Here is a 15,716-nt window from a genome sequence, read left to right on the forward strand (position 1 = left end):
CCGCTCTGACGGAGCACTTCCGGGGCAGTAAGAGCGGCTCGTCGGCGGCTGTGGCGGCGGTGAGGGTGGCAGCAGGCAGGTTATGGGGCTTCCCGGGAGGAGTCTGGCCCGACGCAGGGTCCGGTCTGGTGGATGGGGTAAAGGAGGAAGCGGTCTGGGGCTGGGCGCTGACACCTCGTGGCTGGACGCCGAGGCCGTGAAAGCGCTTTGGTTATAGAAGCGCAACGTTCGAGGAATTCTTGTTGTTTTCAGCGACGAGACATCGTCAATTTAGGAACGCAAGTTTGCACTAGACTTCCCGTATGGGACCTGTTTTTCTGTGTGGGAAGAAGTGAGAGACAGCCGTATTAACAGCTGTAGTAATGATAGAAACAACCGCTGCCATGAGCAACCGCTGCCCAGCTGTTACTCACGGGCAACTAACCGGTTGTGTGCCATTCTCTGTTCCAGGCCCTTCACGTGCATCTTTATAGGAACCCTGTCAAGTAGGTATTCCTAGTCCCATTTTGCAGATGAGGAGACGGAGACGCAGATGGGTGAACTAACTTGTAACAGTCACTGCAGTACAGAGTTGAAAGAAAGTCATTCTAATTCCAGAGCCCCTGCTCTTAGCTCCTAAGCCTTCCACTTCGGTAACTGTGCGGCTGGAAGTTCCCAAAGAAAATAGGGGAAAGTATATATATATATATTCGTTAAGTGTATACGATTTTATTTTTTAAAAATGTGACTCAACCGTATAGTTTTGCTCGTAATGTTCTACTTCTTTGAGTCTTTCTCCTCCAGTTATGAAAGTAACAGTTACTGCAGGATACTTATGAAAACTTACAAAAACATTAAATAGTACAAATCTATGTACTTGGTATATATTACTTTTTGTGTGTGTGCCTTTCCTGCCATATTATGAATCTGTTGAAAGCAGGGATAGTACAGCCATTCTAAGCAGTGATAATGACAGTAATAATATAAACATTGACTATCACAAAAAATTTTCGTCATACCTAGCTCAAATGCCCAGCACATTCTAGTTGCTCATTAAATTTTTGTTAAACAAATGAAAGAATAGCGATAACCAGTGTTTAGTATTTTAGAGTGTGTCCTTCCAGTCTTTTATAAAATTATATAAATTATGTAGTATATATATTTTATATGCTACATATAAACTATATATTAATATTATGAATTGTAATTTGGAGAGAGCATAAAAAGTAAAAAGATAGTAAGAAAAAGTACATGTTCAGCTATATAAACATTGACCTTTGTGCAATACTGTTTAGTCTCTTTCCTATTAGGTTCTTGGAGTAAGTGGGGCAGAAATTGTGTCTTAAATTAGTTCTCAATCTCCAGAGTTTGGTACCTAGTAGGTACTCAAAAAATGTTTGCGAGTGAGTGAGTGAATGAATGAATGAATGAATATTTCAGACTTAGTTTGTATGTGCGAGTAATTATATATCTAGATTGTTTTTTTTTCCTGTGTGTATCATATAACCTTACATTATTTATGATCCAAAGTGTTGTATAAATCTCCCTTTCTAGACTTAAGCCTTCCCACCATGCTGCTTTCAATGCCATTTTTACCACTCCTGGTTCTGTCCATGTTCCGTACTGTCACACCCCAGGCCTTTGAGCTTTCTCATGTATTTCCATACCTTTGAATTCTCTCATTGGCATCTTCATCTGTAAAAATTCTAAGTGCCTTTAAGGCAGGTATTGCAAGCTCAAATGCGTATAGGGTCTAATCAGGTACTGTAAATAGTTAAGTTGATTTGGGTGAAGATTTTGGGGAACTAAAGAGCGCTACCCTGTCTAAAATACCCCAACAACTCTTTGGCATGAGCTAGTTATTACCAAAACGAATGCGGTCCCAGTGTTGCCAGATCTTTCAGTTTTACAAGGGAAGTTAGAAATCTATATTCATATATAAAGTCTGATTTTAAAATCTTAACGATTAATGTTAAAAATGTTTGAACATTGCAGGTCAAATAAAAACATCTGTAGACTGGATATGGTGCTCAAAATCCCAGTTTGTGGCCACTGTTCTATGCTTATTTCAGATATTTTGTCTATGAATGTTATTCCCTTTTCTAGCAGATTTCTTTCTCTTGTTCTTTTAACATTTTGTGTATTCCTCAATGCTGTTTCTAAGCTGCCTTTGTTGTTAATGTGTCTCTTATTCTCATACCTTAGAAATATTTTGATGGCATGGGTTGGCATCAAAATTCTGCACTTAGTAAATATTGGCACAGAATATGTGCTTATACATACCTAAGGTCTCTGTGTGTGTATATGTGTGTATGTGTGAGATACTTTTATTTCTTCCCTGGTGATACTTGGTTATCCTGGAAACCAACATCTGCTCTTTGTAAAAACACCAATAGTATCTTGGCTGTAATTGCTATACTCCTGGAAGAAATTAATTGGTTAACACTGCTTTTCAAAAGCTGGTCTGATGTAAATCTTGTCTGGTGACTTAAATTTCATAATCTCTGAAAAATTGAGGTAGGAATGATTAATAACTAATAAGATTTAAAAAAAGATAGCCAGTAAAAGGAAAAATTGGTAAGTTGGACCTCATTGAAATAAAAAACTTTTGCTTTGTGAAAGACCCAATGAAAAGGTAAACTGCAAGGTGGGTTAAAATATTTGCAAACCGTATATCTGACAAAGGACTTGAATCTAAAATATAAAAGGAGCTCTCAAAACTCAACAGTAAAAAAAATCCTGTTAGAAAATGAGCAAGAGATACAAATAGATATTTCACTGAAGAGCGTATACAGATGGCAAAAGAGCAAGTGAGAAGACGTTCAATATCATTAGTCATTAGAGAAATGAAACTTAAAGCCACAGTGAGATATCATTACATACCTATGAGAATGGCTCAAATAAAAAATAACCACCAAATGCTGATAAGACTGCAGAGAAGCGATCACTTATACCATGCTGGTGGGAATGTAAAGTAGTACAGCTACTTTGGAAAAGAGTATGGCAGTTTATTATAAAATCAATATGTACCAGTGATTACACTCTTGGCCATTTATTCCAAAGAAATGAAAGCTTACATTTCTATAAAAACTTGCACATGAATGTTCATGCTGTTTCATTTGTAATAGCCCCAAACTGGAAACAGTTCAGATAGTCTTCAGCAGGTAAATAGTTAAGCTGAGATACATCTGTGCCAAGGTATACTACTCAGCAATAAAAAAGGAGAAGCTATTGATACATGAACAACTTGGATGGGTCTTGAAGGACTTGTGCTGAATGAAAAAAGTCTAATCCCAAAAGGTTATATAGTCTATGATTGCATTTATATAACAGCTTAAAATGACAAAATTTTAGAAATGGAGATCATTGCTGTGGGTTGGGAGGAGGATGGGATATGGCTAATAAGGTAACCCAAGGGATCCTTGTAATTGAACTGTTCTGTATCCTGATTGGTGATGGTCACAGAAACTGTACATGTGATAAACTTTCATGGAACTAATTAACATATACAAATGAGCACATGTAAAATTGATAAAATCTGAATAGGATGAGTGGATCGTATCAATATCCTGTTTATAATATTATACTATAGTTATACAATTTGGTGCCATTGGGGAAGCTGAGTCAAGGGTATATCAGATTTCTCTTATCTCTTACACCCACCTGCTTGTGAATCTATGATAATCTCAAAAAGTTTAAACAAATAACTTAACCCCCTAAAGCCTATATAATTGTTTTTCTTGGGCTTTTATTTTACTAGGCAATGTCGGATAAAGATGATACTGAGACTCCAGTGGTAACTGAAGCAACCTCCCTCCTTGAAGATGGGAACTCTGAGCCAGCCAAGAATTCTGAGTCTGTTGACCAAAGTACCAAGCCAGAGAGTAAACCAGAACCTATAGTTTCTACTCGGAAAAGACCAGAGCCCAAACCTTCCACTGACCTTGAAACTTCAGAAGTTCTCTCTGTTCAGGCATCACAGGCTGCAGGCAAAGTAGAGTATCTATTAAAAATTCATATTAAAAAATGTTAGGTTTAAAAAGAATTTGGAATCAATACTATTTCTTTCATAACCATAAAACATAATTTTCTCAGTTTTATAGATGCCTTTATGAGTAGTTACCTTTGCTATGTGGTGCTTACATGCAGTTTACATACATATGTCAGTCAAGTAACACATTTCTTTAGCCAAATAATATGTATTTGTTCACTTATACTTTTGGCTAATAATTAGATACCTTGTTCATATACACTCTTATTTTTCTTTAATTTTTCCATTTTCCTTTGCTTTTTGTTTTCCTGACTAATGGGAAGAATAGGAGACTGTTTCCAGAGATGAACCCCAGACCGGTTGGGGGTATTGGGGCAGATGGGGCAAGTCCTTGCTCTCCTCAGCTTCAGCTACAGTAGCCACAGTAGGTAAGGTCATCAGTTATTTTATTAATTTTTATGTGTATTTAGCTACAGATCTGTGTTAAAAGTGATTTCGTTTATTTCTTTTCCATGTAGGATGCATTAATAATGATGAGCTGATTTATTCTGCCACTAGAGTCTGCATTCCTTGCTTAGAAGGTTGATGTTTAAGAATTGTTAATATAAAATTGTTCTTTGGTGATAATGAATACTTATTTATTTACTTTTTTTGCTAGAATGCAATCCCAAAGGTTATATGTGGTCAAAAAGCATGTCCTGTGGCTATCTTGAAATAAAAAATCTGTGGGCTTGCTTTTTGGTTTGTTTCTTCAGTTGTAGTGACTAATTGCAAATAATATTCAAATATAAAAATGTTATCACTTTTTATCCTTAGGACAAGGTATTTCAAATGTCATTGAAAAGGCAGAGACTTCTCTTGGAATCCCTAGTCCCAGTGAAATTTCAACTGAGGACCAATGTGCAACAGGTTAGTATATGGAAACATTAAAACCTAGAATTATGGCTAAAAGTGGAACAGCTGAGCTCATTTTTTTAGTTGATATTTATTGAGCAATATTCAGGGCATGATAGGACTGGCGAGAAGAAGAATATAAAATCTTGCCTGACAGGGGTTTGTGTTTTTTTAACCACTCATGTGTCTTTATTTCACTTTCCTCATCTATGAAATGGGATGATATTTTCTATTTCAAAGGACTGTTATAAATATTAAATAAGGCCATGAACGTAGAATGTAAAAATTGGCTATCATTTTGCTTGGCACAATTGAGTAAGAGTTTAATGTCAGCTGAATTTGAATATCGTGGTATGAAAAAATATTTTAATATGTTAGTTTTGGGGTTGTATTTTTTGGAATTTTACAAACTTGAAGTTTAATTCTGGAGGCCTGTCTTAATCAAGTAGAAACATACTCACTTAAGCCATAAAGGACAGAGTTATAACAGGGATTAACAGGGCCTGGGACTACAAAATAAAAAGCTTTTCAGGGCCTGAGTTTGCTTTTTCTATCTCTCAGGGGCTTTATTGTCTCTCACTCTTGCTTCTCTCTGCTCATCTGTTATTTTTCCAACTTATAAGAACTTTAGAAGTAGGCCGTTCTGGAGCTACTTTAGTGGCTCATTGATGTCAGAGTTCTGTGTTGGCTTCTCTGCAGTTTTGTCTCTGTGGTTGCCAGGTGATACTGCAGCTCTAAGTATATTGTTCTAATACAGCTGTGCTCAAAGTCAGGCATTAAGTGGATGGGAAGTGTCATTGCTCCTCTTGAATGTCTTCCTTTAAAGAGAGGAAAAGTTTTCTCAGCAACTCCCTGCATATTTCTCAGATTCCATTGACTAGAATAGAGCCTTATGTTCATGCTGTAGCAGTAAGAGATGCTGGGAGAGAAAGCTTTGGGCATTTTGATAAACCTCCATATCAGGAAGTGGGTATAGCAGGCAAGGAAAAGGGAATTAGAAGTGGCTTTGAATAGATAAACAGCAGTGTTTTCCACAAGACCTAAAAGATGTCTACCATACAAGTATTTTAAGAAGGACATAGAAAAACTGGAGTGAATCCTGAAATGAGTGAGTTAGATATTGAAATGTCGAGAATTAATGTTTTACAAGAGGAAATTGAAGACATCATGGATATCAAGTCTGGAAATCTGGGAAAGGGAGGTCTGGAGAATGTATTGGTTCTTTTCGTGTCTCTAGAGACTACCATGGTGAAGAGGGCTTAGGTTTATTTCTGACTCATGAAGAGAGACCATTGAAAGTTACATACACTTAGATTTTAGTTTAATTAAAAGTTTTTAAGGGTTAAAAGAGTTATTGAAAAAACTTTCCAAAATTAGAATGGAAAGCCTTATGATAATAAATGCCCATTTTCTATATTTCCTGTGGAGGGGTGTCAGTTCCCCTGCCAAGAATGTTATAGCTTGTCTATTTAAAGGACGTAAGTTTTGTTTGGCAGGCAGTGAAGATAATTGTAGCTTAGATTGATCCTTTCAAGTCTTATTTTTAAGCTGCTTTAGAATTAATCTAGAACAGCCTTTACTCTTGTGTTAGTTTAGCTCTACTGCCAAGGCCTCTCTCCCTTCTAAGGTCTCCACCTAATTCCCAGGTGTTTGGGTCTCTCTCCTTGATTGGTCAGAAGTCAGATGTCTTTCAGCCTAACATGAGCTTTGGGCACTGTTTAGTTTACAGCTCCATGTTAGTTCTTTGCCCAGTATTTGGAATCTTCCAATGCATGAGCAACTATCTTAGTATTCAGCCAAAGATTCAAGGGCACTCCTGTGTAGATTCCTGGAACTCTGTATCGCTCTAGCTCCCTTGTCTTCAGTCCTCCGACCTGCAAATTCCAGGTGCTTCAGCTTTCCTGCACTCTAGTCTCTGTGTCTTCTTCTTATTGAGATTGCCATGCTCTGCTTGGGTTTCCCCTCCCTATGCTACTGTCTGGAATGCCAAGCCAATCATAGAGTTCTTTTGTTTCTCTTCTTTCTGGATCATAGCCTTGTACTAGCTGTTGCCCAATGTCTGCAGGCTGTTATTGCTTACATTTTGTCCAGTTTTCTAGATGCTATGGTAGAAGGGCAAGTCCAATACCAGTTAATTCATCATAGCCGGCAGTGGAAATCCTCCCTATAATAGTTAGTTATTTGTTGATCTCTTATAAGAGATTTCAAAGTTAATAAAATAGATTTTTTTCATTGAAAAATACTCATTTTTGTAATGTATATCTGATTTCTATGAATAAGCATAGTTTTCTAGGATAAAATTTAAAATAGGCTGAATTTTAAAAAGTTAGGTTTATTGAGCTGTGATTTATGTACAGTAAAGCTTACCCTTTTCAGGTATGTCGTTTTATGTGTTTTGACAAACAGTCCTGTTTATACCGTATAGTCATAGTCCATTGTGATTATACAGATAGAGAATATTTCCTATATCTATGTAAACGGTTAAGATACAAAAATATTTTCATTATCCCCCCCAAAATTCCTCATTCCCCTTTGTAGTCACTCCCCTCCACCTACTCTCAGCTCTTGGAAACCAGTCATCTGTTTCTGACTCTATGGTTTTCTTTGTCCAGAAGATCATGTAAATGAAATTATACTGTATATAGTCTGTTGATATATATGTATGTATGTGTGTGCATCTATATCTATATCTATAGATACAGTTTGTTCAAAAGACTGGATTTTATTTCTGGAATGAAATGAAAATGAAAAAAGACTATCAGCTTTCATTTTAAAATAGGCAAATAGTTTAAAATAATAAAACAAAAAGCACTAAGTAAGGCCTTGTGTGTGGGAAGCAGGATTGAATTTTTTAAAAAAATTCACATAGATACTAATAAAGTAAAACTGTCTATGGACCTTCTCTTCATGTCTGCACATTCTTTCCCTTCTGTAGGAGAGACAGATGCCAACGAGAATGGAAACTCCTCCACAATGATTGGACCATTTGGTGTATTCTCAACTATCTCTACTGCTGTTCAGAGCACAGTGAGTAAAAAGTGCAAGGTGGCCTATTCGCTTCCATGATTATAATGGGTTTTTGTCTCTTTCTCTCTCTCTCCTTTGAAAAGCCATAGAGACCGATTACTCTTATGGCAGTCCAAACTGCTGAAGGTCAGTCACTTTGGCCTTAGAGGTAGAGTGAGAGCTACTTGAAAACTTTCTTTAAAGAAGTAAAGGAACGATTAGGAGGTAAAGAGTAACAGAGAGACAGTGTACATAATATTTTATGGACTAGGAGTTCTTAGTTTGGTGGCCCTTAAAAATTTCTTTGCTTTACAAAAATATTTTTCTCATAATTGCATTTTTTAAGCAAAGGGGAAATATATTTATGATAAATATTTGTGAAATTATGGATGATTAGAAACATTTAAAAGGGCTATATAGGAAGCTTAATATCTTTCCTACATGAGGACAAATAGCTAGTACTTCTTAAATTTAAATTTTTATTGAAATATAACATATATAGAAAAGTAAAATCCTAAGTATTCAGTTTGAATTTGAACCAAATACATTGATGAATCATGAACACATTCAGATTAAGAAGCAACGTGATGGTACATCAGGTGTCCCCTCTGTGCTGTATCCCAGTCATCTCTGCCTCCCCCTCTTGCCTACCAAGATAACCACACTCCTGACTTCTACCGTCATAGATTAATTTTGCCCGCTTTTAAACTTTCTATAAATGAACTCATACAGAAGGTACTCTTGTATCCGGCTTTCACTCAACATTATGTTTCTAAGATTTATGCATGGTGAAGTTCGTGTCGCATGTTCCATTTTCCTTGCTCTATTCCATTATGTGACTGTCACATTTATGCATTCCACTGTTAGTGAGTATTGAGAAGTTTCCAGTTTTTAGCTTTTACAAATAGTGCTGCTATGAGCATTCTTATACATCCTTTGATGAACGTCAGTAAAGCTATCTGTTGAATACATAACCATATGTTGAGTTGTTGGGTTATAGGGTATTCATAGATTCAGTTGTAGTAGATACAGCTTTCCAAAGTGCTTATATTAGTTTATATTCTCACAAGCAGTGTATGATTATTTCCGTTGCTCCACCTTCTTGCCAGTGTTTGGTATCGTAAGCTATTATTTTATATAATCAAAACACACAGATGTCTTTTTTCCAGTATTATTGTAATGAGATTGCATGTGTTTCACAGGGAAAGAGCGTTATCAGTGGGGGTTTGGATGCCTTAGAATTCATTGGGAAAAAGACAATGGATGTAATAGCAGAAGGGGATCCTGGATTTAAAAGAACCAAGGGTCTGATGAACCGGAATTCTACACTATCTCAGGTATTATTTGTCTTTACCCGTTTACTTCTTGTTTCTGTTTTGATCTGTATTTTTGCCTGTGGTAACTTGGGCCCTTGTTAGTATTTCCTTTTGAAGAAATTTTAATGATTTTTTTTTAAAGTAAGGTTTTGTTTGTTTGTTTGTTTGTTTTCGGAAGGGGTAGGTGGGCCAATGAGAGCTCTAATACTTAGAAAAATGCCTAGTTTATTTTTCTTTTCTTTTTGCAGGAACCTTCTGTCAGTGCAGTATAAGATGCCAAACCCTTTCTGAGTTGTTTATTAGATTAATGTTTAAACCGCTTCCAGAGAAACACCTGGTTCCTTGGGTGTTATTTACCCTGTCTAGAATAAAATTATGTGTGATCATTTATTTTTCCCTGCAGTTCCTGAGCCTATCACATTTGAATTGCAATGCCAAAAATGAAAGAGCAATACTGTATACTGTTACCCATCTTAGCTTTGCTTCCCTCAACTCTCGAAACTCACCATTGAGCTCTTCGTTACTTGCTTCAGTTTAATAACTCTATCTCTTTTTCAGGTTTTACGAGAGGCAAAAGAGAAGGAAGAGCAGTGGACCTCCAATGAGGTTACCATGGACACAGACAAGAAAACTCACTATGGGCTACTATTTGATGAATTTCAAGGCCTTTCACATCTAGAAGCTCTGGAGATGCTTTCCAGGGAAAGTGAAATAAAGGTAATTTCAGAACAATTGTAACTGGAATAGTCTCCAAACAAATGAATGCTGCCTAGTTTTTTTTTTGTACAGTTGGAAGATGAAATGTATTTCAGAGGAAGGGTTGAGACTATGAAAATATGCCAAAACAAATAAACAAAGAAACTATTTGAACTAATTACTAGAAATAGAATGAGTTAAGTGTTATTTCTCTAAATTTGAACAAAAAGATTAACAAAGAGGTCTTAATAGCACATTTGTTACTTTTTCTTCACCTTGGTTTTTTTAGTTTCTTTGACTTACTTGCCAGTTTGGATACAGTTACCTGTTAGCTTTTAATTGATTCAAGACTATTTCATTTCCCCCCTAATTTCTAAGCCCTTGTTAAGGACTAATAATTTCCAGACATTTCTGGCTTGTATTATTTTTGGAAGTACAAATTCTACCTTTCCGTAATGAGCAAAAGTGTGGTCTGGATCTTTGTGTTAAGATTCTTAAGGAATACTTGTGTTGGTTGGTGAGCTCATAATTTTGATTTTAACTTGATATACAGCCTCTTCTTTATTTGCAAATGTTTTTTTTTCTTTCATACTCCCACAACTTTTTATTATTTTATATTATGTTGATTCAGGTGAAATCTATCCTTAGTTCTTTAAGTGGAGAAGAATTAGAGACGCTAAAACTTGAATTGGAGCAACTGAAAGAAGCATTTTCCTTAGCAGAGTTCTGTGAAGAAGAGGAAGAAGAGAAAAAAGGTAATATGAAAACCCAGCATCTGAGTGGGAAGGATGTAGTGTGTTTTTGTGCAGTGTATTGCCTTTAAAATAAATTATTTTCTCTCTAATTATACTAGCCTGATTTTACTTTTTTCATGGAGAATTTTTATGCAAAATTCTCTACTACTTTGTACCTGACTAGGCATTGATGTGAGCAGTTGGTCTTATATGCGTGTTTCCCCACACTCTTTGCTCCCCCACCCCAATTCTTTGTGACTTCTCCAAGTCTAATCTTGCCACTCGCATCTCTGCCTACTTTTTCACTTAGAGAATTGCCCTTGTCAGATTCCTGTCTCAGTCTGGCTGGTCATCCCTATGAGATTTATGTTCCTAGGTACTGCTCCCATGCCTCTCTGGCTCCTGTGACCCCTGTCCTCATCTTGAATTGAAGCATGCGGTGTGGCAGTTATCCAAAACGTGTGTGATAGTTGGTCTTTTTCATTTTCAAAAGTTTTTTTTTTTATGCCATGTTTTTAATATCTGCATACCTCAGAAAATGTAAATGTAAAAACTACTCATTTTTTCAAAATTATCAGGAATTTGATGGTTTATATAAAGCATAATTTCCAGGCAACCAAATCTTAAGCTTTGAGTTATTTTATGTTAACATGTTAGCTGTATGTATTTCTAATATATATTACACACCAAATAGATTTTTTTCTCTTTAGTAGAACATAATGAATACAGTTTTGCCTTTTTTTCAATGAAACAATTAGTTATAAACATTAAAAGTGAATTGAAAAATTCCTTCAGAGTCCATCAAGACATATAGGATCAGTCACTCATGTGTTAGATATCAGTGATTTGAAAAGTATGGTCTGTGGACCCTTGGCTCTCCAGGACCTCTTCAGGGAGTCCATAAGTCACAGCCCTTTTCATAATATCAAGATGTTATTTGCTTTTTGTTTGATTGTTTTGACATTTGCATTGATGATACAAAAGGAGTAGTGAATAAAATTGTCAGTGCCTTAGCACAAATCAGGACAGTCGCACCAAACGATACTGATACTATGTTTTCACTGCACTCACAATAAAAAAAAAGAAAAGAAAACGGAAAAAAGGTGACGGTTTCATTTACCCTGTCCTGATTAAACAGTAACAGTTATTAATTTTATTAAATCTTGACACTAGAGCATACTTTTTCATATTCTGTGTGATGCATACTGAAGTTATTTCAAGGAAAAGCACTTGTATTGTCTGTGTTGTAAGCTGAATTGCCTGGTTTTTTTTTCTTTCATGAAACACGATTTTTATTTTAAAAGATTACAGTCACACAGGCTATACAGAGTAGGACATTTAATAGACATTTCTTGAATGAAATGTGCCTTCAATTCAAGGAAAACAACTGAACAGTATTTGTAACTGATGAATTTTAATCTAACAAAGTTAGGATTTTGTAAAACATATTTTCTACTGTGGTGAGCTTGACAGCTTCCCAGTGCTTACAGATTTTTCCAGTCAAATCTGTGGTGAGAGTAACAAATTTGATCTTTTGGAGATATTATATAATAAAATGTGTTAGCACTTAGAAGATCTGAATAACTCTAAGAATCAGTATTTTCTCAATGACTAATGTGTGATGTTATAAAATCATGGGCAAAAGATAGACTGATAGATTTTAATTTACTATAAATGAGTTCAAAATTTCATGATATGAAATTTTAAATTCTACATTGCAACTAACCTTTAAGAAATAAACATTTGTTGAGTTTTGATGTAGCATTAAAGAATATCCACAATTATCTGAAAAGGCTATTAAAGTAGTTCTCTTTTCAAACCGTGTATCTTTATGAGCATGGATTTTCTTCATGTACTTAAAGAAAACGATATATCATAACAGATTGAATGTAAAAACAGATCAAATAATCCGGCTGTCATTAAGCTAGACTTTAAAATTTTGCAAAGATCTAAAACAAAATGGCACTAATCTCACAAAAATTTTTTTTTGAGAAATAATTATTTTTCTTAAAATATGTGCTATTTATGTTAAGTAGTGAGCTCATCGTTTTTAATGAATTAATACTTAAACATTTCAGTTTTAATTTTTAATATGATAAATATTGATTGACATATAATTTACATTAGAAAATACTCTTGGGTTTCTCAAACATTCTAAGAGTGTAAAGGGGTCCTGAGACCAAAATGTTTGAGAACTGCTAGATTAAGTTATCCTAAACTGCTATACTTTAAAAAATGTCTCTAGTTGTTTTTTTAAATTGTGCATCTTTATTTCCTTTTGCGCATTTATCTGTCCATTTTTAAATTGTCTTCACTATCATTGAGCTTGCTTCTGTTAATACCCTAAAATAGAATTTTTTTAGAGAATGAATTAAAAGTCTGTAAATTGAAGTTCCATTTTTCCCCTGGATTATTTTGTGAACCCCTTGGGGTACGTGTATCTTAGTATGGATTCAGATTATTGTACCCACGTAATTTCGAGCTTGGCCGAGGTTTTAGATTTTTAGATAGTAGGATATGATTAGTTGTTTAGATGTGTTATATCAGTTACAGTAGTAGTATTTAGTGGGATTAGCTTTTCCCAAACCATATTATACCTGGGGTCACTAAACCATTTGAATTTTCTGCCTTGAATGCCAAGAGAGAAGGACAAAACTATAGCAGATGAAGAGAGAAGAGCCAAGATAGAATTTTTTTCCTAACGATTTTGGGTAGAAAGCAGTTATGAAGCAGTAATAATTTGTCCTGATAAACCATAAAGTAGTGACTGAGAAGTACTCATGCAGATTGTTAATGCTGGATGCACAAGAGTTCTCTCTGCATTCTGTGGTGCAATGAAGCCTTTGGCTGGGCTTGAAAGGAGACATTGGATAGGATTTAGATGCATAGGGAGGAAATGAGAGCATTTTCTGCCATTTGTTTATATGTGTTGATTGTTTTTTGATCTTGACTCGCTTATTTGCATGTATGTTTCTCAAATATGAGTATTCTGTGTTCCCTTTCATCTCCCACCAGGCTTATTCCAACAGCTTCTTTACTATCCTTCCAACATTCTGTAATTCCTTTTCCTCTTCTTATCCACCATTGTTTTTCACCTGGATCCTGGGTTGTTGCCATAGCCTTCCAGCCTTGGTTCTTGTTCCCCTTTCAGTCCAACCCGCACCTACGAGCCAAAGTGATCATCCTAAAATTGAAATTAGATGTATCTGTCTCTTCAAAATCATTCAGTAGCTTCTCATTCTCTTAAGTTTGAATTCTTCACCATGGTTTATTTCCTGTATTACCTGGATTTTATTTTCCTTCCTAGCTTCATTTTATCCCACTTTTTTTTTTTTTTTTTTTTTACATTAAAACGCTCCCAACCATGTTAAACCTCTTGCCATGGATTCTTTCACTTTAGATCTTTAACTCGTTTTCTCTGGCCGAAACTCTTCTATTCTCCTGGCTGACTAACTATACTCGTTTATGTACCAAATTAAGTTCTTCTTTGGAAGCACATGCATGGTGTCTGCTTAGGACTCTGCCTTTATCAGTTCTACATTTTTACTTCTAGGATGTAATACAAAGAGCACAGGATTTAGACTGGGGGTGGAAAGGTCAAGGTTTAATTCCTAATTTGTTATGAGATTTAGGGGAAATAAATTAACCTCTTCAAGCTCTAATTTCTTCATCTCTAAAATGAAATAATGACACTCTTCTTATAAGCCCATTGAAAGAATTCATTGATACAGTATACCTAACAGGATTATGTAAGCACTAAAGTGCCATGCTCATATAAATTATGCTGCTGCTGTTATTACTACTACCATTCCTCTCCTTGTCTTTTTCTTGTCCCACCCCTGTTGCCCCAATGATCCTCACTGGTCTTTCTGCAGAGTTTTACATGGGATTTGTTTTTTTTTCTTAGGGGATGAAGACTTTACCAAAGAGATAACAGAGCTGTTTTCCCAGCTGCATGTCTCCTCCAAGCCAGAGAAACTTGCCAGGGTGAGTTATTACTTCTTGATGATGCTCATTTTTCTTTCTTTCTTTTTTTTTTTTTTTTTTTTTACCTTGTGTGGGTTTAGTGAAAAAAGGAGGTAAGATTGTAAATTCCTGGCAAGAATGTCATTGAAATTGAGGGTATATTCTGAGTTCCACACCTTCTGCTTGCCTCCTGCTCTCACAGGTTAAAAAGCTGAACTCACAATGGCACCCCCTGTTCCTTCCTCTGGAACATACACATCTCCCATCCTTACTTGTTTTTATTTGGAATGCTTTGCTTGTCTGAAATCTTAAATTAGGCCACAGCATTGGTCAGCTTAAGTTGGAAATAATTACCAGCCTTCATGGTACCAATGGGCTAGCCACTGTCCTCAGGGCTCTGAATGTTTCAGAGATAATGGGATGTGGCCCCTGGCCTTAGGAAGCTGGAAGTTGCCATTTCCTAGAGCACAATTTTTGACCATTTACCTTGTAGAAATGAGAGTCCCTTGGCCTAAGCCTTGGTCTTAGGTGTTGATACTTGAGCCGTCTTTACACATGTGGAACATGGAGAGACTTTAGTTAAAGCTCAGAGTGGGTAGAGAGAGCCCATTTCCAGAGCAGTGTCCACATAACATATATGCCAGTGCCAGCTCGTGGGACACTATTCGTTGAATCTTGGCCTGCTTGCTGGCTCTTCGCCTTCTTCTCCCAATCTCAAAAAATATTTCAGTACCAGTTAGCAGCAGGCACACATTATTACTTCCTGGCCAGGGAGTTTTGATAGCCATTGTGTAGTCATCACAGTCATCACCTTCTCCTGCATACTGCACGGTAAGGAATGTGATGCTTGAGTGAAGCTATCCTACTCTCCCATGCCCAGTAAAAATGCTGCGTTCTCCAAGGAAGCTTTTCACACCATCCACCAAGCTGCTTATCTCCCTCATCTCAGCTGTAACACTTTACTACAGCACTTTCTAGCTTGTATCATTGCATTTTTGTTGTGAAAATAATATCAAACAGAAAAGTAGCAAGAATAGTACAAACAACATTCATATACCTTTTATGCTAGTGTACCTATTGCTAAACACTTTATTTGCTTAAGCATTTGTGTTTATGCATGTGTTCTCTCTTTTC

At 36.0% G+C, this 15,716-nt stretch overlaps 1 protein-coding gene across 3 annotated transcripts in view; it reads left to right on the plus strand.

The window, feature by feature from the left end:
- The first annotated feature begins 12 nt into the window (after positions 1 to 12).
- Positions 13 to 15,716, plus strand: part of FAM114A2 (family with sequence similarity 114 member A2) — a 30,225-nt gene continuing 14,521 nt past the window's right edge. The window contains exons 1-10 of one of the 3 annotated variants that reach the window (XM_036224575.1): positions 26 to 75; positions 451 to 485; positions 3,740 to 3,973; positions 4,299 to 4,398; positions 4,787 to 4,879; positions 7,800 to 7,891; positions 9,073 to 9,207; positions 9,745 to 9,903; positions 10,514 to 10,637; positions 14,524 to 14,603. In XM_036224575.1, coding sequence (XP_036080468.1) covers positions 3,743 to 3,973; positions 4,299 to 4,398; positions 4,787 to 4,879; positions 7,800 to 7,891; positions 9,073 to 9,207; positions 9,745 to 9,903; positions 10,514 to 10,637; positions 14,524 to 14,603 — 1,014 coding nt within the window. In that variant the 5' untranslated portion in view covers positions 26 to 75; positions 451 to 485; positions 3,740 to 3,742. Of the gene's footprint in view, positions 76 to 450; positions 486 to 3,739; positions 3,974 to 4,298; positions 4,399 to 4,786; positions 4,880 to 7,799; positions 7,892 to 9,072; positions 9,208 to 9,744; positions 9,904 to 10,513; positions 10,638 to 14,523; positions 14,604 to 15,716 lie in introns of all 3 variants that reach the window. The other 2 variants (XM_016167005.2, XM_036224576.1) reach the window with 2 other exon arrangements.

The sequence above is a fragment of the Rousettus aegyptiacus genome, unplaced genomic scaffold (assembly GCF_014176215.1).
Source record: "Rousettus aegyptiacus isolate mRouAeg1 unplaced genomic scaffold, mRouAeg1.p scaffold_m13_p_7, whole genome shotgun sequence".
Classification (NCBI taxonomy): domain Eukaryota; kingdom Metazoa; phylum Chordata; class Mammalia; order Chiroptera; family Pteropodidae; genus Rousettus; species Rousettus aegyptiacus.